Source organism: Oryctolagus cuniculus, chromosome 15 (assembly GCF_964237555.1).
Source record: "Oryctolagus cuniculus chromosome 15, mOryCun1.1, whole genome shotgun sequence".
NCBI classification, from domain to species: domain Eukaryota; kingdom Metazoa; phylum Chordata; class Mammalia; order Lagomorpha; family Leporidae; genus Oryctolagus; species Oryctolagus cuniculus.
In genome coordinates this window covers 19,371,201-19,395,172 of record NC_091446.1, presented here as the reverse complement: position 1 = coordinate 19,395,172, position 23,972 = coordinate 19,371,201, and the positions used below count along the sequence as shown (strand labels likewise).

At 46.0% G+C, this 23,972-nt stretch overlaps 1 protein-coding gene, 1 long non-coding RNA gene and 1 other non-coding gene across 7 annotated transcripts in view; 2 read left to right on the top strand and 1 right to left on the bottom strand.

Moving 5' to 3' along the window:
• Nucleotides 1–254: 254 nt before the first annotated feature.
• Nucleotides 255–7,711, top strand: LOC138845304 (uncharacterized). Its single transcript, XR_011382267.1, has 2 exons — nucleotides 255–3,564; nucleotides 4,963–7,711. It is a non-coding gene; the product is annotated as an uncharacterized lncRNA (long non-coding RNA).
• A 58-nt stretch (nucleotides 7,712–7,769) lies between these two features.
• Nucleotides 7,770–9,987, bottom strand: LOC103351445 (uncharacterized). The gene is made up of 2 exons (XR_007910937.2): nucleotides 9,255–9,987; nucleotides 7,770–9,052 (listed from the first exon to the last, which is right to left on the bottom strand). It is a non-coding gene; the product is annotated as an uncharacterized protein (transcript).
• A 134-nt stretch (nucleotides 9,988–10,121) lies between these two features.
• PDCD4 (programmed cell death 4) overlaps nucleotides 10,122–23,972 on the top strand; it is a 31,948-nt gene continuing 18,097 nt past the window's right edge. For 4 of the 5 annotated variants that reach the window (XM_017348554.3, XM_070057232.1, XM_002718740.4 and 1 more), the window contains exons 1-3: nucleotides 10,122–10,295; nucleotides 14,501–14,605; nucleotides 23,005–23,307. In XM_017348554.3, the coding sequence (XP_017204043.1) occupies nucleotides 14,563–14,605; nucleotides 23,005–23,307 (346 nt within the window). In that variant the 5' untranslated portion in view covers nucleotides 10,122–10,295; nucleotides 14,501–14,562. Of the gene's footprint in view, nucleotides 10,296–10,941; nucleotides 11,081–14,500; nucleotides 14,606–23,004; nucleotides 23,308–23,972 lie in introns of those variants that run through there. The other variant, XM_017348553.3, reaches the window with a different exon arrangement.

Here is a 23,972-nt window from a genome sequence, read left to right as displayed (position 1 = left end):
TTTCTGCACAGTCCGGTGGGGCGCTGACGCGAATACAAGGCGCTGAGCCCCGGGGGGGGGGGGGGCCGGGGGGAGCACGAGAATGGACAGGCATTTCCTGGGCGCGCTGGAGGAAGAAGCTCTGCCCCCGGCCCTGGCCTGGGGAATACTCACAGCACGTGACACAGTATCTTACTGGGGTCTGAAGGATAGGTCAGGGTTTGATAGGTAAAAATAATATCAATAGCAATCACAATGTTCTTATTTACTTACAATAGGAAGGGACTTAAAAAGTTAGTTAGAAATGAAGTTAAAAGATACATTTACTTGGATGCAAAAAAAAAATTGAAATCCATGCATACTTTTTTCATAATAGGCACTTTCTGTGACTTTGTTGAAGACCTGTCAGATGTCGGGCATCCTGAGTACTTTGCAAACACGATTTCATGTGATTTAAGCGACCGGCCGGGTGCCACAGTTACTGCAGATATGCCCATTTCACAGGGGAGGAAACTGAGGGCCAGAGAATGGGAAGTAACGTGCTCAGAATGAGGAAGCAGAGCAGGCAGTCATGAAACCCAGTTCTCCTCGCGCCCAGACCGGACTTCTTCAGTCACAAACGACAACGACGTAAAGGGAGATGTGTTGAGAACCTTGCTGCCCTCCTGGTGCCTGGGTGCTTCCCAGGGGCTGTCCCTCCCTGGTCCTTAAAGATGTAAAGTTAAAGCAGTGTCCCATGTGTTCCCAGTGTTTCCTTATGCAAATGTAAACAAGTCTGAACAAATATTCTTGTTTCCCTTCCTTCTTAGCCAGAGTAGCAGTAGGAACACTGGCTTAGACTTGTCCATGCGGCTTTGGAGCGCTTTCCATCAGAGCAGGAGTGAACTTCCTCATCATCGTACACAGCCGGCCAGTGCTCCGCTCCTTGAACCTGGACTTTCTTTCTTTTTTTTTTTTTATTAAGATTTTTATTTCTTTATTTGACAGGTAGAGTTACAGACAGTGAAAGAGACAGAGGAGAGGTCTTCCTTCCATTGGTTCACTCCCCAGATGGCCGCAACGGCCAGAGCTGCGCTGATCCAAAGCCAGGAGCCGGGTGCTTCTTCCTGGTCTCCCATGTGGGTGCAGGGGCCCAAGCAAGTGGGCCATCCTCCACTGCTTTCCCAAGCCATAGCAGAGAGCTGGACTGGAAGAGGAACAACCGGGACTAGAACTGGCGCCTATGTGGGATACTAGCACCGCAGGCAGAGGATTAATCCAGTTCACCACGGCGTCAGCCCCTGAGCCTAGACTTTCAATCACAAGGCACAGATCAGCTGCGAAGACGTCCATGTGCTCTGCTAAGCTCTTTAGATGTCATGAGGCGTCAGGCTGCAAAAGGGTGATGAGACGACTTTGTTTTTTGCAAGAGTCCTTCCTTGAGATAGGAAGCTGCACACAGCGCAGCCAGCGAGATACGCAGCCCTACCTGATAGAGCGCTGCCCCAGTGGTGGCTGGGAAAAAGCCCGTCCATGGAACAAGTTCCAGCTTATCTCTGGCCTTGTTCCTTGCAGCCTTGGGGCCTCTGCTTTCTCAGACGTCCTCTCCTCCCCGTGCCCTCCTGCAGAACTTTCATGGAGCTTCCCGTGTCTGGGCTGCAGAAAGCCAGGTAGTCTTACTGCATCACCTGGGGCTACTTCCCCACTGATTGTGCAAGAGCTCCAGCCACTTCACAGGTGGTACTTAACTAGTCCCAGGCCGCAGTATTTCCTGGGAAAGTTTGCCATCAGGGCTGTGACTGACTCAAAGGCCTTTGAAAAAGAGCTGCAGTCAGCACTCCTTCTCCGAAACAGGGGATTCTCCCAGGGGTTAACAATACCTGTGGGATAGCTCCGGGCCTTTGAAAAGTAGCATTTGCTCTTTAAGGTCAGGAGATCACGCTTGGTAAAACCTTGCTGCCTTCAAAGAGGTTGTCCAGTTTCCAAAAACTAGCCCCATCAAACCCACATGGCCAGGAGTCAGCTGCGTGTGTGTGTTTGCTCAGGTGGATGGCTTTGGGCCTGAAACACGGGTTCGTTACAGTGAGGAGAGCTGAGCTCCCTTTGCAGTATAGGCCCCAGTCTGTTCAAATGCCTCAGCATCAGCCTTTCTGCCAAAGGATTCTTAAGAGAAGGGAGCAGAATCGTTGCATCACACTTCTCCTGGATGAAATCTGCATAATGATGGGGAATGGCATAAGCAGAATGTGAGGCCACCAGCTAGCCAGAAGTCATGCTGCTCACAGCCCTGTCAAGAACCAGGAGGACCTTTTGGGTGCTGTATCTTCAGAGAAGTCAAATGAGCTAAGGTCATGCATCCAGTTAGTAGCAGAACTAGGCTTGGAATGCAAACCTCTTGCCTTCTGGTCCAGTTCCCAATCTGCTGAATCGGTGTTTTCCTATGTGAATTCTGTAAGATGTTAATAGACACCGCATTCTAGACTGCCATGGCCAAGTAAGTTCAGCAAAGATTGGGTTAAAAAATTACACAAGTGCTTATGACAGGACTTCTCGGGACCTTTAAACATCACTGTTTGCTGCGATTTTCCAGGAGCTGAGATAGGCAGTGTTCCTGTTTCACTCATCGTAGAACCCTTTTGCAGCTGGGGTACATATTGTGAGAGACGCTGCTTCCGCTCTTAAATAAGTTCAATAATTTTCTAAGGATGAACTCATGGGTGATGTGGTTCCAACTTTTGTTTAGGAAATGTTGGGAGCTTTAGTTTATATTTCTGGCCTACTGAGGTGAACATGATGGAAGGTGGCTGCTATCCCTGCCTGGAATGACTGCTGGACTATCCCAAGATGGCACGCAGCGCTTTTCAGGATCACTGCTGTCTTCAACACCATTTAGTTTTTTTTTCTTGTTGTGGTTACTTTGAGGGCACTTGGATTCTGCACCTTGTTTGGCCTAGGGAGGAAAGTCTGTTGACATCTTCTGGTGGCACACTCCTCTGAAGGTGGGCCCAAATGTAATAGCACTCTCTATTCTTTAAGTTCTTTGTACAAATCTATTTATTATTTATTATTTGTTTGAAAGACAGAGACAGATAGAGAGGGAAAGGTACTCCATCCATTGGCTCATGCCCCAAATGCCCACAGCACCAAGGGATGGGTCAGGCTGAAACTGAAGCCTGGGATTCAATACAGGTCTCTCATAGGGGTGGCAGGGACACAGCACTTGGCCATTGCCTGCTTTCTCCCAGGGTGTGCATCAGCAGGGAACTGGAGTCGGAAGCAGAGCTGGGACTCTAGTACTGGCACACTGGTGTGGTGTACGAACGTCCCACATGGTGTCCTGACTTCTGCACCAAATGCCAGACCCTATGTTCTAGAACTTCTTGATCTTTTTTGGGACATGACTCTTTCTGGGTTCATATAAAAAAAAGTTATGGACCTGTTGTGACATCAAATGCATATTCATAATAAAGCTCATATTAAATTTTAGGGTGTTCTTGTGCCCTTTGAAGCCCATCAATAAATCACTGACCTAGATTCACTGCCCTCCAAAGAGTACTTCCTAAAATCAGCACACAGATACACACATGCGCAACCTAAGGAATGGTGGTAAGCTACCCTGTTGTCAGTTACTTTTTTCTTTCTTTCGAGTTCTTGGTTCTTGGAGGGCGGCTTGTTGCGGGCCAGTTCCTGTTTCCCTGTGGCTTTGTCAATCATGCTGAAGGCCCGCCAATCGTGTTGCTTCAAGTGCAGAGCTTGGGGATTTCCTGGAGCTGTTGTTGAAAAATGCCAGTCCTAGCTTTTTTTTTTTTTTTTTTTTAGAAGCTTCCCTTCTAGCTTTTTGGATTAAAAAAAAAATAAGAAGAGGGGCAGAAGGACAAGACATATGCAGAGAATCACATGGAAAAAGAGGACAGCTGCAAGCAGTAGGCTGGGCACTACGGCTCTGCCTGTAACTCGCCTGCAGCCAGATGGTTTCCTCTCCCCAGGCCTCAGTTTGGGTTTGTTGTCTGCTATCTGAGCAACTTGGGCTCACCCAGCTGCTAGGACCTTCTTCTGTCTCTGATGGTCCATGCGAGTGTTATAAAAATTTAATAACAAAAAAAGCTCTCTCAGCTTTCCTCTTCTCTAAAAAAATATTTGATTCATTTATTTTTATTTGAAAGGCAGAGAGACAGACTTCTCCCGTCTGCTAATTCACTCCCCCAGATGCCCACAAAACTGGGGGTGAAGTCAGGAGCCTGGGACTCAGTCTGGATCTCCCATGTGGGCAGCAGGGATCCAAGTACTTAAGCCATCACCTGCTGCCTCCCCGGTGCACAATAGCAGGAAGCTGGAGTGGAAGTAGAGGCAGTACCCAGGCACTCCGATATGGGATGTTAGTGTCCTGCCGCTGCACAGAAGCCCTGCCCTGTTTTCCACTCTTTTTTTTTGACAGGCAGAGTGGACAGTGAGAGAGAGAGACAGAGAGAAAGGTCTTCCTTTGCCATTGGTTCACCCTCCAATGGCCGCCGCGGCCAGCGCGCTGTGGCCGACGCACCGCACTGATCCGGTGGCAGGAGCCAGGTTCTTCTCCTGGTCTCCCATGGGGTGCAGGGCCCAAGCATTTGGGCCATCCTCCACTGCACTCCCTGGCCACAGCAGAGAGCTGGCCTGGAAGAGGGGCAACCGGGACAGAATCCGGCACCCCGACCGGGACTAGAACCTGGTGTGCCGGCGCCGCAAGGCGGAGGATTAGCCTAGTGAGCCGCGGCACCGGCCCCTGTTTTCCACTCTTACTTGTTGCTGATTACATTTCTTTTTGCTCAACAGAAAATAGAGGTTTGATTAGTGAGTGCTGTGAACTTCTTTTTGTGAGGTTTCGGGCTAGTCTTAAACTTAACACTTTGTGTATGTCTGCCCCTATCTGGCATGCACCCCTTAAGCATGTCTCCCAGCCTCCCCTGGCTGTGTTTCCTGATAGACCCTCATCACAACCCACGATCATTCATTTCTCTTCTTTTCCAGCCTAAGTCCCTCACCTCTGCCCAAGGCTCTGCAGGCTCCACCCTGCATTCTGGAGGCTAGGGGAAACTGATAGCAGCTATGTGCCCTCGGGGATCCATGGAGAAAAAAGGGTTAATTCTGAGCCGTCTGAAGCCTAGCCAAGGAGCTTGTGTTCCAGAAGAATGCAAAGAAAGCCCCCAGAGATACAGCTGGAAGAGCACTTGACCCTGACTCAACACGATTAAATGCAGGGCGTGGCTGTTACAGAACGTACTGGGAAGCAGCGGATCTATAATTGCAAAAGTCTGAGGAGCTGGCCTTTCCACGGGCTGATACTCAGGCCAGGTATAGCAGACGCAGTAAAAGTTACGGGCTTTCTGGGGGAAAGATGTGCTCCTGGAGTTCTTCCGTCCTAACAGAGCTTAGTTCTAAATCCTTAAGGTAGCAGGAGTGACTGGTGCAGGGGAAGGGGGGCAGGGGAAATCGACAAGAGACAGATGCACCCAGAAAAAACCCTCAAAATCTGAATTAGGGAAGTAAAACCGTATTAGTCTTTCTCGAAATATCTTGGCAACACTATATTAAAACACTGCGTTTACTTCTTTGTGCTATGCTTCCCACCACTCTGTGCCCCTTTCTCCAGGGAAGAGGTTCTTGAGAATGCCCCAGGAACAGTCTTGATGTCATACAAACTCTCTCTGGCCCCCTCCATCCTTCTTCCTCATGTCAAGGACCTGGAAATGGATTCCTCTGGAACCAGGAGACTGGGGACCAGAAGGGGTCAGGTACTTGACGCTCATTCGGAGACTTGAGGCTGAGTGGTGGCAGATCCCCGCCCCCCATGTTCTCTACCAGGATGGGGTGTTGATGTGTCGTGTGGCCTTTGAGCTCCTGGCTCTGCTACTGAATTGTGTGGGTTTGGGCCATTCACATACTTTCGCTGTGTCTCTGCCTTTCCACCTGTAAAATGAGGGGTTTGGACTAGGAGGTCCCCTAATCCCTACCATCTGTAAGTCCCATGATTGTCAGTGCCTTGCTCGAGCCTCATTTCCCTCTTGCTTAAAGTGTGGAAAGCCTGTCCATGTACAGGGAAGTGCTGAAGGTGTATGCAAAAGTGCTTAGTAAACCCCATAACAACACCAGTGTCCGTGATCATCGTTAATCCAGTTCTCCATGTAGCTTTCTCTTCAAAGCATGTTTCCCGTCTTTTACCATTTGTGCTAAAGAGCAATTCCTGCCTTACAGAAATTCCGAAAATCCAGGCCTTGGTTTGACAAAAGGAGGCAGGCTGTCAGTTCAGGCAGATGTTGCTGCAAATAACAGAAGCCTCTGAGAGTTCTTTGGAAGGAAGTGGGTTAAGGCCCTACCTTCTGTCCTCAGGACGGCCTCTCTCTGATCTCACTGGAGGGCACCAGGAGTGCTCACTAAGAAATTCAAATATGTTCTCAAATACGGCTTTGCCCAAAGAGCGAAAAGGCCTTGCAGAGTTCCAGGAGCAATAACAGTGATTCGAGATGCTCACGTGTGCCTTTCATCTGCGCATTGCCAAGTAATTTACCCACATTAACGCATAGCGCTCCTTACCTTACACCCGCCTTCATGCCTGCCCTTGGGATGGAGGAGGCGATGTTCCCTAAGCTTTGCACTCAGAGAAGACCTGTGGGTGATGAGGGACAGGCCCTCTGTCCACACTCCCACACCTTGTGGAATCCTCTCCTGCCACCAGTGGCCAGCTCTCTCATCTCCTCTCCCCGACTCCTGGGACTCAGGTGCCACCTTAGTACCCTGCCCAGCATCCCAGGCAGTCAGAATTGGAAGGCTCACTAAAAACCTCCTGCGAGGGCAACTCCTTCTTTTCAGTCCAGAAAACTGAAGTGCTCACTTGACTGAGTGGAAAGGTGAAATTCCCAATGCATTAGTAGGAACATGGTCAATGACTTGTCTGAGGAGGCAAAACGCCCCCGCATCCCAGACCCTAGCAAGCCAGTACTGCTCGCTTCCTTCTAAGCATCTCCGTGGTGCCCAGGGAAGGTGAGAAACATGATGTCTACCTGGTCACACAGCCCAGAGTTTCTGCCGCCTCATCTGAGCAGCTCTCATCCTGGGCTACGGTGCTGACAGTTCCTCTTCGCAGCTCCTGGGATGAGTGGTTCTGAGGGGGGATTTGGAGGTGCAGTGCTGTCATTTCCATCGTTCTGGAGAGAATCGAGAGAATGAGTTAAGGGGAAAGGCTCTCTCCTGTTCTTTCACTTAACAGCTAAATTAACACTAGCCCACAGGTACAGCAAGTCAGTCTGTGAACTTACAAGGAAAATGTTACGCTGAGGCACAGAAGCCTGGGCAGCTCTGGGTTTCCTACCCCAGGGTGGAATAATGCCTTTTGCCAAGAACACAGCTGGATCAACTCTGTGTTTTTCACAGAAAGGGCACACAGTAAATATTTGTGGATTGATTTGGTAGGCAAAATCCTTGGCAGTTGGATACTTTTCCACTTTCAGCTTATTTTTATTCTTTTCTAATGTTGAGCTACACGGCACAGGTGATCCGTGTTCGGATCAGTAGAGCTGGAAGGAGTGCTGGTGACAGTCGCTGGCTGGCATCTGTACTTCCCAAGTTGCTTTCTAAGGAACACTGACTCTGGGGTATCTTAAGAAAAACAAAGTTCTGTGTATAAATAAGTTGGAAAACATTACTAAGTTTGCTGTGTTGGTTCCCCAAGATTCTTAAGGCATATGCCTTATTAGAGATACTAAAAAGCACTGTATCAATTTAGGGTGATTGTTTTCTGATGCTTACAAATATATTGAGAAGAGTTGGGGGCAAATAAATTTTTTTAAGATTTATTTATTTATTTGAAAGTCTGAGTTACACAGAGAGAGGAGAGGCAGAGAGAGAGAGAGAGGTCTTTCATCCACTGGCTCACTCCTCAATTGGCCACAATGGCCAGAACTGCGCCGATCTGAAACCAGGAGCCAGGAGCTTCTTCTGGGTCTCCCACGCAGGTGCAGAGTCCCAAGGACTTGGGCCATCTTCTACTGCTTTCCCAGGCCATAGCAGAGAGCTGGATCGGAAGTTTAGCAGCCAGGACTTGAACTGGCACCCATATGGGATACCGGTGCTTCAGGCCAGGGCATTAACCTGCTGCGCCACAGCGCCGGCCCCAGAAAGTTTTAATCTTGTTGAAATAATGTTCTCTCCAACAGGATTTGATCATGAAAAGAAAAAATCCTTCCTCCATTTTCACATGCTATCTATTAAAGACCAACAAAATTTGTGGTCTTTGGAAAGTAACGTTGAGAACTACTGATTGCACTCTATTTCTGAATTTTATTGGTGAAGAAACAGAGGCCTGTTTTTGCAGGAAATTAATGGGGGCCCAGGAGTAGAACCCAATTCCTGTCTCCAGCTGGTCAACCACACCCTACCATGCAGAATTTTCTGGGAGGCGTGTCCTGGGATGCCAGCCATCGTGAGTAGTGTTTGAGACGATGGGCAAAAAGAATGTGGATATTTTATTCTCGGTGCATCCTTCTGGAGGTAATTTGCACAATGCAGGAATTGTTTTAGACGTTCTGTAAAAATAGTATCCATGCCCCATTCTTTGCTATTTCACAGATCTTGGGATGCATGCCAATGTCTGGTTATGCCACAGGTGCTTAATAACTATGTTAAATGAGTGAGTAGATGAAAGGCAGAGGTGAAGCAGAAATGGGCCAGGAGTGAGAACAGGAAAAACACGGAGAAAGAGAGGACTGAACAACAACAACAACAAAAGGAGCCAGCGGTCACTGATGAACCGAGAGGACGGAGAGACTGGAAATGAGACAGCTGCATACGATGGGAAAATCCACACCACCTAGCAGCCAGGAAGCTGTGATCTGAACACGTGGGCATGACTCCCGGGGCTAATTCAGAGGCTAGCCACAGACGGGCATGCCCCCAACTTCCCAGAGCTTCGTGACCCCGTATCAGGGTGTGTTTATTGCGTGGGTATAATGAAGTACAAGGCATCCTCTTCAGCAGTGCCACAGCAGAGTCAGACCTAGGCGCTGTAGGGGACAGGTGCTCGGGTCACGCCGTCAGCGCCTCTGGAGGGGTCCCAAGCCATGCCCTGAGGAATCGAGGGGAAGCAGGTCACCGCAAGTCCCGGGCTGGAGAAGCGCTGTGAGGGACCCTGAGGCAGGGGTGGGATCCCACCAGGCAGGCAGAGGGAGAGAGCATTTCAAGGTGACTTGGTAAAGAAGCATGCGGAACAGCGAGTGGCCCACGGAGGGTCCCGCAAACGGGGTGTATGGACCGGGAGGGGTGCAAACCTGGGCTGCAGACAGTGGAGGGAACAGTGGAGATCTGATTCCCAGGCGCGTGGCTGGCAGCAGGGGCAGAAGTCTGCTTGTGGGGGAGAAGGTAGTTCGGTCCTGGCCAGAAGTGACCATTCGGGTGATGTTCAGCAGACAACAGGAAAACCCGGCCCGAGAGAGCGGCTGAGTCCAGCCGGCCCACGGGGCTGGTCATTGCCGCGGGGGACAACGACCAGGAAAGAGAGAGAGGAAAAGGCCAGCCAAGGAGGACGGAGCCAGGAGGAAAAGTCACAGGCACGGGTGGGGGCGGGGGCGTGGGGGCAGATGTTACAGCCCCGGTTGAGAACCCCGGTCTTGGAATCCGAAACGTGTGCGTTTGAACCCCGGTGGCCTGGCTGGTCACGGTTAGCAGCGGACTTCAGAGAGTTTTAAAGTTTCCTGGTCTGTGAAATGGGGATGATTTCTATCTTAAAGGGCTGAGGGCTTTCGCAGAGAGAAAAACGTCTTCGTGCGGGGCCTGCAGACATTAGGCGCCTTCGCGCCCAGCAGAAGGAACTGGAGGGGTTGAGGGGAGTCCCCCGAGGGGCGCCCCCGACTCGGAAGCTGCGACCCTCTGCAAGCCTCTCGCCTCGAGAAACGGAAAGGCCAATCGGGCCGAGGCAGCCGCCCGCCAGAGCCCACGCCCCGCAGTCCCACCCCGCCGCGCCACCCAACAGCCCGCAGCCGCTTTCCGCTCCCTTCCCACCCCAGGCAGCCCCCCAGCCCCCACCGCCCCGGAGCCCCAGGCGCGTGCGCCCTCCCGCGCCCCTCCCCAACTTTCCACGTTTCACTTCCCTGCCTTTTCCTCCCCGGCTCCAGCTCCGCCGCCGCCATTGGCCAGCCGACGTCCTGCTCTCGACCAATCAACGCCGCCCGCTCGCCCCCGTGTTACTGGGTAGAACAAAACAAAAACAGAGCGAGAAGGACCAGAGACGCTCTGAGGCGGCGGCGGAGGCGAGGAGTGGGGTCTCGGCCGGCGGACCGGGGACTGGACGAGCACCGGCGGGGGCCCGAGGGGTCAGTACCGGTGGGCGCGGCCCGCTCGCTCGGGAAGGCTGCGCCGTCTCCCCGCGCCTGCTCTCGCCCTGGAGGCAGCCGCACGTTGGGAGGGGGAGGGGGCGTGGAGGCGGCGGGCCGACGCGGTGGGGGTCCCGGCCCCTCTCCGAAGCCCCGCAGGCCCCGCCGCGCCCGTCCCAACGCCGCGGCCTGCGGCGAGCCGGCCCGGGTTCCCCCCTCCAGGGCCTAGCCCGGTGCGCGGCGGCGCGGGCCCGCCCCCCTCGCAGACCCCCCTGAGCCCCCTCCCAGCTTGGTGGGGCGCGCGGGGCGCTCCCTGGCGGGGGGCGCCCCTCACCGCCTCGCCCCGGCGGCGAGGGCGTGGGGAGCGTGTTAGTGGCGGGACGGAGTCTGGAGAGAGGGAGGGTTGCGCCCTCCCCGCTCCACCCCCGGCCAGAAGTTTCCAGACCCGGACCCTCCGCGGTGCCCCCCGGCGGGCGGCCGGGGCCGGGGGCTTCGGGGGACCTCGGGGGCCGGGGTCTGCGGCGGCTGCGCGGACACGTGCCGTTTAGTTGGCGTAGAATACCGCGCCCCCGAGGAAACAGACGGGGAGGGAGGCCCGTTTCTGTGCGAGGCGAGCTGCGGGGGCTGCCGGGGGTCGTCGCCCCCCCCCCCCCCGAGCCCCACGACTCCGAGCGGACGCCGGCGGCGCCCCTGGGGCTCCCCGCGGCCCCGAGGGAGCCGGCTGCGTAGCAGCGATGCGTGCTCTGCGGACGGTTAAATCGCTGAAAACGCAGCGAGGGGTGCGGGTGTGTATCGGAGCTGTAGCCGCCCGTCTGTTTTTTTTTAAACCGGGACTGTAGGACTTGGTGTGTTAGAGACCCCTGCAGAGGTCTTCTAAATTTGCTGGCCGGCGGTAGCGCCCTTCCTCTGCCGAATTCCTTTTTATCTCCGCCCACATTTTTCATTTACAGTGTGATTGATTTTTCTGTTAGTATTGTTGAAAAATAGTTATTAGCAGGCCAAAAATAAACGCCACTTGGACGTTTTGTGCAGTGCTTGCTTCTGCATTATTATGGTGGAACGTGTTTTGCTGACTTTAAGTTGTTTAATTAGGGGGATTGTAGCCCAGAAATGAATATATGTAATTTTCCAGTTAAGAGGTGGTCTAAACTTGACTCCCCTAAATACCAGAGTGATTTGAGGTCGGGAAATAGATTTGGGGGGAGGGGAGGCTCTTTTAGAGAGCGTCTTGGCAGTTGGATACTTCTGTGTGTTTCTGTGTTTAATTTCAGCCTTTTTGGAATTTGTGTCTAGTTTTTTCTTTGCATATTAACTTATAGGTTAGCATGAAGGAAATGGGGCTTAACTTTTTGCTTTGCATTTTAAGGATTATTATAAATACATTGGGGAAATAAACCTACTTGAACTTCTATTTTTACTTACTTGAAAGGCAGAGACAGAGATAAGCCGAGATCCGCTGTCTGCAGATTCACTCCCCACATGCCCACAACAGCTGGGAATAGGCCTGGGACCCAGAACTCCATCCAGGTCTCCCACGTGGGTGGTAGGGACCCAACCGTTTGCGCCATCACCTGCTACCTCCTAGGATGGCCATTAGCAGGAAGATGGAATTGGGAACCGGAACAGGACGGAAACTCACACTGATGTGGGATGTGGGTGTCTTAACTGCTATGCCAAGAGCTTCCCCCATACTACTGTGAAGTAAAATGAAAACACGGAACATATTTTTATCTCTTCAAACTCAGAACGGCTTTTTTGCTATCGCATATGACTGAGTTCTCGATTGCAGTTACCACTGCCTAAAGACACGGGACTATTTTTTGTTAGGATTGTTTAAAACAAACTTAGTAAGTTATAGATGATAGTTTTCTTTGCCTAACTGAATGTCTTCAGTATAGTAGTTTTAAAATAATTACAATTCTAGTGTTTGGAAAGCAGCATTTAAAAATCTGATGTAACAGAAGTGTTTTAACAAGCTTCTCTCGGTTAACCCTACTAAAGAATCTTCTTGTGAGATATAAAGGCTTGCATTGAACTTGTGCTGGACTGTAAAGGCCTGGGTTCTAGTCTTCCATCTCCCACTGAGCAGCTGTGGGCAGATAACCTGCCCTCTCTGAATCTGGTTGTGTGTGAAGTGGAATCCCCACCTCAAGATCATCCTGCAAACTGCATGAAATAATGCATGTCAGCATTTTTTGATTTTATAAAGGGCATTAAGACATTTATGATTTCATTTCTCTTTTTAGCTAACTTCTGTAGAATATTCTCTGATAGGTGCATCAAGGATGAAAAAGACTTTCATGTAACTCTAGTTTTAAAAAAACTCATATGGCATCTCTTTTGTGTAACATAAGTTATTCATGCACTGAAATAAAACAGAATGTGGCATTGTCAGCCATGAAGGATACATGTTTAGGTTTGAAAACTTTTTGTTCATCTATCTGTATTAATCTCTATGCATATTTTAAAAGATTTTTCCCCTAAATCTAGAGTTAATTGGAATTATAATACTGAAAAGTGATTAGATAGAACTACGTATGTCTATTCTGAATAGAATTAGAGTGATCTCACCATTTTATTAACTTTTGAAGCCACATGATAGCATTTTTGTTTTGCAAAGATTATGGAGTGTTAAGCTTAATAATTGTAGCATAAGGTAGATATAATTTTTGTTTCACAAAATGACACCATTACTGGGGAAAAGAACCATAAACTTAAAAGGTCTTAATAAATAGTAGTGTATACTGAGGAGTTTTAGCAACAGTTTCATCGTCTTTTTTTTTTTTTTTTTTTTTTTTTTTTTGACAGGCAGAGTGGACAGTGAGAGAGAGAGACAGAGAGAAAGGTCTTCCTTTGCCGTTGGTTCACCCTCCAATGGCCGCCGCGGCCGGTGCGCTGCGGCCGGTGCACCGCGCTGATCCGATGGCAGGAGCCAGGAGCCAGGTGCTTTTCCTGGTCTCCCATGGGGTGCAGGGCCCAAGCACCTGGGCCATCCTCCACTGCACTCCCTGGCCACAGCAGAGAGCTGGCCTGGAAGAGGGGCAACCGGGACAGAATCCGGCGCCCCAACCGGGACTAGAACCCGGTGTGCCGGCGCCGCTAGGCGGAGGATTAGCCTAGTGAGCCGCGGCGCCGGCCTAGTTTCATCGTCTTTGAGTCCCATGAGGCATCATGTATCATGTCAACCTAAAATGACATGTAACAGATGGTGTTGTATAAAAGTGGTTTTCATAATTGTCTAGGTATTTTCATTAATTTGTTTATTTTATACCTCAAAAAGAAGAGCACTCTGCTAGCAAAATGATTGTAAGTGGAGGGGCCCACGTCCAGCCTCTCTTACTTACACACATAAACCCTTACGTACCATGAACTACCATTTAATAGAGATTGACAGTTTACTTGGTGTTGCCTTCTGATAATTTAAAATACATTCCTATGAAAACTATTTTTGTGGTCTTTCTTTCAAGTAACATTGAAGCTATATCACTCAGTTAATTATCTAAAAATTAACATTGCATTGAAGCCTTCCAGCATTGATAATTTTAGAGCCATTTTGAAACTGATATCTAAAATGCTGAAATGTTTGTCATTGTGCTTAGTCTTTCGTAAACTAGGCCAGACTATTTTTTTAATAAAAAAATAGATTTCTTGTATTATAAAATAATATGCTCATTATAGAAAAAGTGGGTTTTGTAATTTTTCTCATTCTCAGTCTTAACAGCAATTGGAGTTAAGTACGGAAATGGTAGATATATTTGCCTTCAGATAGACTTCAGTATGAAAGTAAGGCATTTGATGGTCCTGATTTGCTAAAACTGTATTTTGGAGTTCTCGTTACCCCTTGATAGAGCACTGTTCAGCACTTATGTTCTTATAAATGTAATCAGATTAATTTTGAGGCTTGGTGATTGCTATAAGATTTTGAGAGAGTGTTTATGTGTTTGCATGTGTACTCATCTTTTTAACTCGAAGTAAACATATAGCTACTATTTTTAAAATTTCAAGTTAAAAAGATGCTTTTGGCACATGCTGAAATCTGAAGTTTTTTGATCAGATAAAGTGAGAGCAGTAGAAGCAAAAGTGCATTAGGGTAAGCTATCTTAGAAACCCTTAAAAATGAAATTTTTTAATGTGTTCTTAAGTAGATTGAAATTACCTTAATTCTGTTAGTTTACATGTTTTTTGTTTCTTTTTTTAAAAAACAGATCCCAAAGGAAGACTTTCATTTGGTAATTTGTTTAATCAGTGCAAGTGAAATTAAGGAACAATGGATGTAGAAAATGAGCAGATACTAAATGTAAACCCCACAGGTAAGTAATAGTATCTTGAACCTAGACTGCCTTGTGAATCATCTTCAGGCCATTGCATATTTTTTGAAATCATGATAGTAAAATTGTCTTTATTTCAAAGGGACAGAGACAGAGACACTCAGGGGGACAGCTGTTCCCTCTTCTAGTGCATTCCCCAAGTGCCTGCAGTAGCTGGGATTGGGCTAGGCTGAAGCCAGGAGCCTGGAACTCGATTACACGTGATTATCATAAACGCCAACATGGTTTTGTGGAATAGAGGACCAAATGTTGCATAACAAGATAAATTAAAATGGGGGGCTGGTGTTGTGGTACAGTGGGATACACCACCACCTGTGACACCAGCATCCCATATGGGTGCTAGTTTGAGTCCCAGCTGCTCCACTTCTGATCTAGCTCCCTGCTAATGCACCTGGAAAGCAGTGCATGATGGCCCAAGTGACTGGGCTCCTGCACCCACTTGGGAGACTTGGAGGAAGCTCTAGGCTTCTGGCTTCAGCCTGGCAGAGCCCTGTCCATATGGAGAGTGAACCAGTGGATGGAAGATCTCTGTCTTTCCCTCTCTCTCTCTGTAACTCTTTTAAATAAGTAAATTTTTAAAAAGATTTTATTTATTTGAAAGTTGAGAGTTACACAGATAGAGGAGAGGCAGTCAGAGAGAAAGAGAGAGAAAAAAAAGGTCTTCCATCTGATGGTTCACTCCCCAATTGGCTGCTGTGACCGGAGCTGCGCCGATCCGAAGCCAGGAGCCAGGAGCTTCTTCCGGGTCTTCCATGCAGGTGCAGGGGCCCTAGCACTTGGGCTAGCCTCCACTGCTTTCCCAGGCCACAGCAGAGAGCTGGATTGGAAGTGGAGCAGCCAGGTCTCGAACTGGCGCCCATATAGGATGCTGGCACCTCAGGCCAGGGCTTTAACCCGCTGTGCCACAGCACAGGCCCCATGAAATAAATAAATCTTAAAAAAAAAAATTCAAATGTATTTACAGCTTTCAGAGCAGTCTTCCAAAAGCTAAGATTATGTAATATCTGAACAGTAAGAACTTTTCATATTAATATATTTTATTTAGATAATTCTTTTGCTTTATATTTTAATATTGAAAGCTGTTGATTTTCTATAATGTAAATATATTTCATTATTAAATAGTTCATTTTTTCAGTGACTTCCATTCACTATTGTGTATAGCTTCATATAGTTTTCTTTGATTTGGACAGGTACCTTGAAGTTGAAACTTCTTTGCCATTTTGTATTTAAAAACCCAATTTTAAAATATTCTCGAAATTATAGTTAAAAATTGTTGTAGTAATTGATGATTATTTCTGTGCCGCTACAAACTCACATTACAGCTGTATGAGTGCTTTTTTTTAGGATTATAAATGAATAATATGTCCCTTAATTGATGTGGGGATAGTATTGATATAGTTGAAGGATTTGTTTCACGTATAGGTGTTGCTTCTTTACTGCCACTAGCCACATGTGGCTGTTTGACTGTTGAGCATTTGAAATGTAGCCAGACAGAGATGAAGGTGAAATGTCTCAATAATTTTTCTATCAATTGCATGTTCAGATGATGCTGTGGTTACATTAGATTAAACAAAATATACAGAAATTAATTTCACTTATTTCTTTTTTACTTTGTAATGTGGCTGCTAGAGAATTTAAAATTACGTAAGTGGTCACATTCAATTTTTATTAGCACAGCTCTGAAATTTACACTTTTTAGACCTGGTTCTAACCCAGTTTTTGGTTCCTTTGCTCAGCCTTCCTTAAAATAAAGGATTTTTCCCCCCAGTATGTACATAGGCAGTTTCCTCATGTATAAAATCAGGATATAAATACCATTTGTGTAGATTTATTGTTAGGACCTGTGTATGTATGTCAAGCCTATAGCCTGTTAGATATGTATTACAGGAAAATATTGCTAATATCATTCTACTTAAACCACTCATTGAACACCAGTAGTTCAGAATGTGATTGGTCTGTGGTCATGAAAGCTGGAGTGGTTACTATTGAGATAGCAGAGAGTTCAGAAAGAGACAGTTCACAGTAGAAAACAACTTTTAAGTTGCTATCTTGTATACTTGGGTTTCTTATATTTTTTTAATAAATATTTCTTTTTTTTAAAGATTTATATTTATTTGAAAGTCATAGTTACACAGAAGAGAGGCAGAGGCAGAGAGAGAGAGAGAGAGAGGTCGGTCGGTCGGTCGGTCTTCCATCTGATGGCTCACTCCCCAATTGGCTGCAACGGCCGGAGATGCACTGATCCAAAGCCAGGAGCCAGGAGTTTCTCCTGGTCTCCCAGGTGGGTGCAGGGGCCCAAGGACTTGGGCCATCTTCTACTGCTTTCCCAGACCATAGCAAGGAGCTGGATCGGAAATGGAGCCGCTGGGTCTCGAGATGACGCTCATATGGGATGCCGGCGCTTCAGGCCAGGGCGTTAACCCACTGCACCACAGTGACGGCCCCTCTTATCCTTTTAATTTTGATTTCCTTAAAATCAGATCAATAGTAGTTATGGAACTCCAAAACTTAGGTGAGTAGGAATAGCACAATATTAGAAGTAATTGCTAACTAACATGCCTTAAAATGGTAATTGTTAACTAACATGGCTTAAAAATGGTAAGGTCAAGGGGCCAGTGCTGTGGCACAGTGCCTGCAGCACCAGCATCCTATAGGGGCGCTGGTTCAAGTCCTGGCTGCTCTACTTCCTATCCAGCTCCCTGTTAATGCGCCTTGGAAAGCAGTGGAAGATGGCCCAAGACCTTGGGCCCTTGTACCCATGTGGGAGACCTGGATGAAGCTACTGGCTTCTGGGTTCAGCTTGGCCCATTGGGGAGTGTTGTGAACCAGTGGATAGAAGATTCCTCTCACTGTTTGTATCTCTGTAACTCTGGCTTTCAGATAATAAGCAAATCTTTTTTTTTTCATTTTCAATTATCTATATATACAGAAGATCAATTTAGCATATATTAAGTAAAGATTTCAACAGTTTGCACCCACACAGAAACACAAAGTGTAAAATACTGTTTGAGCACTAGTTACAGCATTAATTCACAATGTACAACACATTAAGGACAGAGATCCTACGTAAGGAGTAAGTGCAAAGTGACTCCTGTTGTTGACCTAACAAATTGACATTCTTGTTTATGGCGTCAGTAATCACCCTAGGCTCTTGTCATGAGTTGCCAAGGCTATGGAAGCCTTTTGGGTTCGCCAGCTCTGATCTAATTTAGACAGGGTCATAGTCAAAGTGGAAGTTCTCTTTTCTTTTCAGAGAAAGGTACCTCCTTCTTTGATGGCCCATTGTTTCCACTGGGATCTCACGCGCAGAGATCTTTCACTTAGGTTGTGTGTGTGTGTGTGTGTTTGCCAGAGAGTCTTGGCTTTCCATGCCTAAAATACTCTCATGGGCTCTTCAGCCAGATCCAAATGCCTTAAGGGCTGATTCTGAGGCCAGAGTGCTGTTTAGGACATCTTCCATTCTATGAGTCTGCTGTGTATCCTGGAATAAGCAAATCTTTAAGAAAAAGGGATAAGGTCAAATTAAAAAAAAGCTTAGTCCTGTTTACACACAAATGTTTATTTGAAAGGATATTAATATAGTTGAAGAAAAGAAATTCCAATATGGGAAATACATTCAAATTCAACAATACTCCAAGGGAGAGTTTTGTGGAGGCATGCATTTGACCTTGCAGTTAGGATGTTAGTTGAGGTACCTCTGTGCTTTATTGGAGAACCTAGGTTTCATGTCTGGCTTTGATTCTAGCTTCTTCTGGTGCAGCCTGGGAGAGGCAGTGGCAATGCTCAAGTCAATGAGTTCCTGCTATTCATCCTAGGAGTTCTGGCCCTTGACTTTGGCCTTGGAGGCATTTGGGAAGTGAGCCAACAGATGGCAGCTCGTGCTCTCTCTCTGCATCTCAAATACATACATAATTTAAAAATTACATCTTGATATATTTCTAAGTGCTTTGTCTTGTTGACCACTTTGATGATAGAATAATGAAAGCAGTATGTTTCCGATAGATGATGTTTGTAATTTTTCTCAGCTACTCATATAAAAATTCTATTTCATTAGTCTGATTGTGGGTCTTTCTTCACCTTAATCTCCACTTATGTTCCCTATCTCTTTATGTGTTGACACTCTGATGTATCCTGGATTTGTATTTTCTGTAGTTACACTCATATGAGATTAAAAATGTTGGTTTTAATCTCCTGGCCAGAATATTTTCTAGATATGTAACATTTCCTTTTATAAAATGAGGATGAACGACTTTATAGAACTTTGTGAGGCTTATAGACCATGTATGTAAAGTGCCTAGCATAGAACCAGATATTTAGTAGGTAACAATAGTAATGATAATGACAAAAGAAGTAGGAGTAGTAATAGTAGTAGTAGTAGTAGTAGAAATATGAAGCTACAGTTGCTACTACTGCTGGTGTTTCGTTGATGCTATTAGAAGCATACTCTGCTACACAAAAACTTTCAAAGCATCGTTTCACTTTTTTTTTTTAAAACTTTTTAGTCTATTCTGCTTAAAAACTGTTTTTTTTCTTTAAAAGTATCAAATTATTTACTCCATAGTTACTCCCTTACCTTTTCCAGTTCCTTGTGACTGAATTACTACAGTTTCTTAGCTGTTCTCCCTCTTTATACATTGCTCTAATGTACATACTCTGTGTATCTCTGCCAGATGAATCCTCTCATCTGCTGCCTGTGACATCAGATTTAAGCTGTGACCCTGTGGGTATGGAAGTGGTCAGCAGTGATTCTGGTGAGAGAAGCAGGGGCAAGATCATGAAAGATCTTAAGTTATAAAGTAGAACATTTACCTTTTATTTTGACACAATGGGGACACCTTCAAAGGGTTTCTAATGAGGCCATGTTTTAGAAAAACAATCTCTGTTCAGTTTGGAGACTAGTTTTGAAGACTGAAGGTAGGGAGACTATTTATGAGACCAGTAATGGGGCTGGTGCTGTGGCACAGTGGGTTAACGCCCTGACCTGCAGTGCCGGCATCCCATATGGGTGCTGGTTCGAGACCCAGCTGCTCTACTTCTTGTCCAGTTCTCTGCTGTGGCCTGGGAAAGCTGTAGAAGATGGCCCAAGTCCTTGAGCCCCTGAACCCACGTGGGAGACCGGGAAGAAGCTCCTGGCTCCTGGCTTCGGATTGGCACAGCTCCGGCCGTTGTGGCCATCTAGGGAGTGAACCATCGGATGGAAGACCTCTCTCTCTCTCTCTCTCTTTTTCTCTCTTCTCTCTGTGTAACTCTGACTTTCACATAAATAAATAAATCTTTAAAAAAATTGATTCTAAATGATTTTGTTTATTCCTGTATTTTTTGCTGTTTGTTAAGAATAATAAAGGTTTCAGCACATCTGTGGTTGATTAAAATTTTTGGTTTCAATATAAAAACTTAAAGCATGTATACATTGATTTGACACATTACAGTTGTATTTAGGCATATTTAAAACCATTTGAGTGATTCAGCTCTCACTTGAGTTAACCATAGTGAGTAAATGTCTGTGTCAGTAGTAACTCACCAGTAGCCTTCCTGACTGACCAAGTTTTCAGAATCTGGTGTCTCTGGATGTTTTGAGTTGACAGTAGGAAGGATACTCTTCTAGGTGCTGGAGATACAAAGACGTACAGTCTAGTCATGGTTCCTCTTTGAGGCTTCTGACTTAGCTGGAAAAGCATTAATGCTAATATTAAAATTTTAAAAATGTGATTTCTGTGATAGGTGAAATTAATATTGAGTATTAGTAAAGCTAGAGTTGTTAGGAATGTTTTCATTTGACCTCAGAATCAGCCCTTAAGGCATTCTGGTCTGGCTGAAAAGCTCATGAGAACATTTCAGGCATGGAAAGCCAAGATACTGTGGCAAAAAATGTCTTACATGAAGGATCTCTGTGAAAGAGACACCACTGGGAAGAAGGGACCATCAAAGAAGGATATACTTCTCTCTGAAGGGAGGAGAGAACTTCCACTTTGTTTATGGCCGTGTCTGCTGTTAGAGATTGTGGATTTAAAAGGCTTCCACAGCCTTGCCAACTTGTGTCGAGTCTCTGGTGATCACTGACATCGTACATAAGAGTGTTAATTGTTAAATTAACAACAGGAGTCACGTGCGCTTACTTGCCATGTAGGAATTCTATCCTCAGTGAGTTGTATTATGAGAATTAACTGTAAAACTTGTTCTCAGTTTGTGTGTGTGCAAATTGTTGAAATATTTACTTAGTGGCCGGCGCCGCGGCTCACTAGGCTAATCATCTGCCTTGTGGCACTGGCACACCGGGTTCTAGTCCCGGTTGGGGCGCCGGATCCTGTTCCGGTTGCCCCTCTTCCAGGCCAGCTCTCTGCTGTGGCCAGGGAGTGCAGTGGAGGATGGCCTAGGTGCTTGGGCCCTGCACCCCATGGGAGACCAGGAGAAGCACCTGGCTCCTGGCTTCGGATCAGCACGATGCGTCGGCCGCAGTGTGCCAGCCGTGGCGGCCATTGGAGGGTGAACCAACGGCAAAAAGGAAGACCTTTCTCTCTGTCTCTCTCTCACTGTCCACTCTACCTGTCAATAAATAAATAAATAAAAAGAAATATTTACTTAGTATAGAGTTTGTTTTCTGTGTATAAAGTTAATTGAAAATTAATCTTTTTTTAAATATTTGTGATTTTTCTTGTCATCGTTCTGTTCTTGGTTCAGTCTTTTTTTTTTTTTTTTAAGATTTTATTTATTTACTTGAGAGGTAGAGTTACGGACAGTGAGATGGAAAGACAAAGAGAAATGTCTTCCTTCCATTGGTTCTCTCCCCAAATGGCTGCAACAGCTGGAGCTGCACCGATCCAAAGCCAGGATCCAGGTGCCTCTTCATGGTCTCCCACGCGGGTGTAGGGGCCCAAGGACTTGGGCCATCTTCTACTGCTATCCCAGGACACAACAGAGAGCTGGATTGGAAGAGGAGCAGCTGGAACTAGAATGGCACCCAAATGGGATGCTGACGTCACAGGTGGAGGATTAACCTACTGCACCACGGCACCGGCCCCAAAAATGAATCTTGGTGGAGAATGAGACTGGGAATGGGAGAGGGAGGAGGAGAAGGGGTGGGAGGGCAGGTGTGGTGGGAAGAATCACTATATTCATAAAGTTGTACTTAGGAAATTTGTACTCATTGAATAAAAGGTTTCTTTGGGGGGAAAAGGAATGTTTCCATTGAGGGAGTAAATTTGAGCTCTATCCTAAGTAACTGGGGAGAGCAGCAAGAATGATATTCGAAGCACGGGGATCGTTGGAACTCCAAATACGTTATCTTTCATGGCATAACATACCAAATTTTACGTAGGCCAGAAGTTTTTCAGAGGATGGAAAGTAATAGGAGTCAGTTTTGGGAGGATTACAACTTTTGAGATGATGGTTTTGAAAGCAAGCTTGATCTTGAAGGCAGTACAGCATCAGCAGTTTGGCTCAGCAATCACATATTGTCCAGTACCTTCTCAGCTCTCTCTGTGTTACTAATATTTCCTAAGTGTAATTCATCAGGGATGTTTGTCAAGTCATTGAAACATGCTCAGCTCTAGCTTCCATATATATATATCAATGGTATAACAACTTACTGCTAAATTTATGGGCAAATGAAGTGTTCAGCACAATACCTAACAAATAATAGCATTCTGTGAAGAATAGTTTTTCTCCCTTCTCTCGAGACCCTTTGTCTTTTCTTGGTATCTCCAGTTACTTAACTAAACTCAGAAGAGTCTAGGAAGATTTTATGGTGGGACTGGCACTGTGGCATAGTGGGTTGCAGCCTGCAGCTCTGGCATCTCATATAGACACTGGTTTTGAGTCCTGGTTGCTTCACTTCCAATCCAGCTCCCTGCTAATGCACCTGGGAAAGCAGCAGAAGATGGCCCAAGTAGTTGGGCCAGCCCTGCCGCCAAGTGAGAGACCTGGAAGAAGCTTCTGGTTCCTGCCTTTGGATCTGCTAAGATCTGGCTGTTGTTTCCATTTGGGGAGTGAACAGTGGATGGAAGACCTCTGTCTGTCTGTCTTTCTCTCTCTCTCTCTGTAACTCTACCTCTCAAATAAATAAATCTTAAAAAGAAAAGAAAAAAGATTTTATGGTGTTGATATTAATATAGATTTTTAAGATCTAACATGAGAGAACGTGCTTCTTTCAGCAGATGTTCATTACAGTGCACTGCTTTAGTTTACTTTTGTAGTAGTGTGAAAGGGGATCCTGTTTAGTTGCCGTTTATTGGATTGAACTGTATGAAATTGCCAGTATGTGACTGTTAAATATGAAAATGGTAATTTCATGCTCTTCAACCTCATCTAACTTAGGACTGTAAATGGTATAGCAGTAGATGCTTAAAATGTTTTGACTTTTCTTTCTTCATTTTTTTTTTAAGATCCTGATAATTTAAGTGACTCTCTCTTTTCTGGTGATGAAGAAAATGCTGGGACTGAGGAAATAAAGAATGAAATAAATGGAAATTGGATTTCAGCATCTTCCATTAATGAAGCTAGAATTAACGCCAAGGCAAAAAGAAGACTACGGAAAAACTCATCCCGGGACTCTGGCAGAGGCGATTCAGTGAGCGATAATGGTAGCGAAGCCCTTAGAAGTGGAATAACCGTGCCAACCAGTCCAAAGGGAAGGTTGCTAGACAGACGGTCCAGATCTGGGAAAGGAAGGGGACTACCAAAGAAAGGTTGGTATGTGACGAGTCTATCCAAAGGAACAAATGGGGAAAAATGATCTGGTCCTTGTAGTGTAACTTCCTTTTTCTACCAGTGAGAGTAATTTATCAGTGATAGTTTAAGATTTATATGTATTTTTTTCATAGCAATAATTTTAGGACCATCCCACGTTTTCTTTAGGTTAATGCTTTTCTCTCATTTTGAGTAGAATTAATTAACTTTTCCCCCAGTGAAATGCTGAATACATTGATGTTTTTCCCAGTTGTGAACTGTGCATGTACTCTTTGTTTGAAACTAATTATGTCATTGTTAGGAATAATACAAATTTGATTGCTAATGTCTGGTCATAAATTAAGTATTTTCATATTAATTGTTCTGAATTGCTGTACTTACTTTGGATACTGCACTGAACTGGTCTGTTTCACTGCTCTATCTCCAGTGCCTGGAGAAGTGACTGTCAGTCATATGGTAGACCTAAATATTTGTTGAAGGAGGGTGTGATCTGTCAGCCTCAGTCTGCAGCAGGATTTTGATACAGTCTGGAGATTTTACCAGCTTCAATTTATAGCCTAGGATACTTGGAAAGTATTCTTGTGATCACCAAAAATTGCTGTTTTTATTGAATAGTTATATAATCATTGTTTAGATCAAAGTAAAACCTAGTTACCAAGTTTTG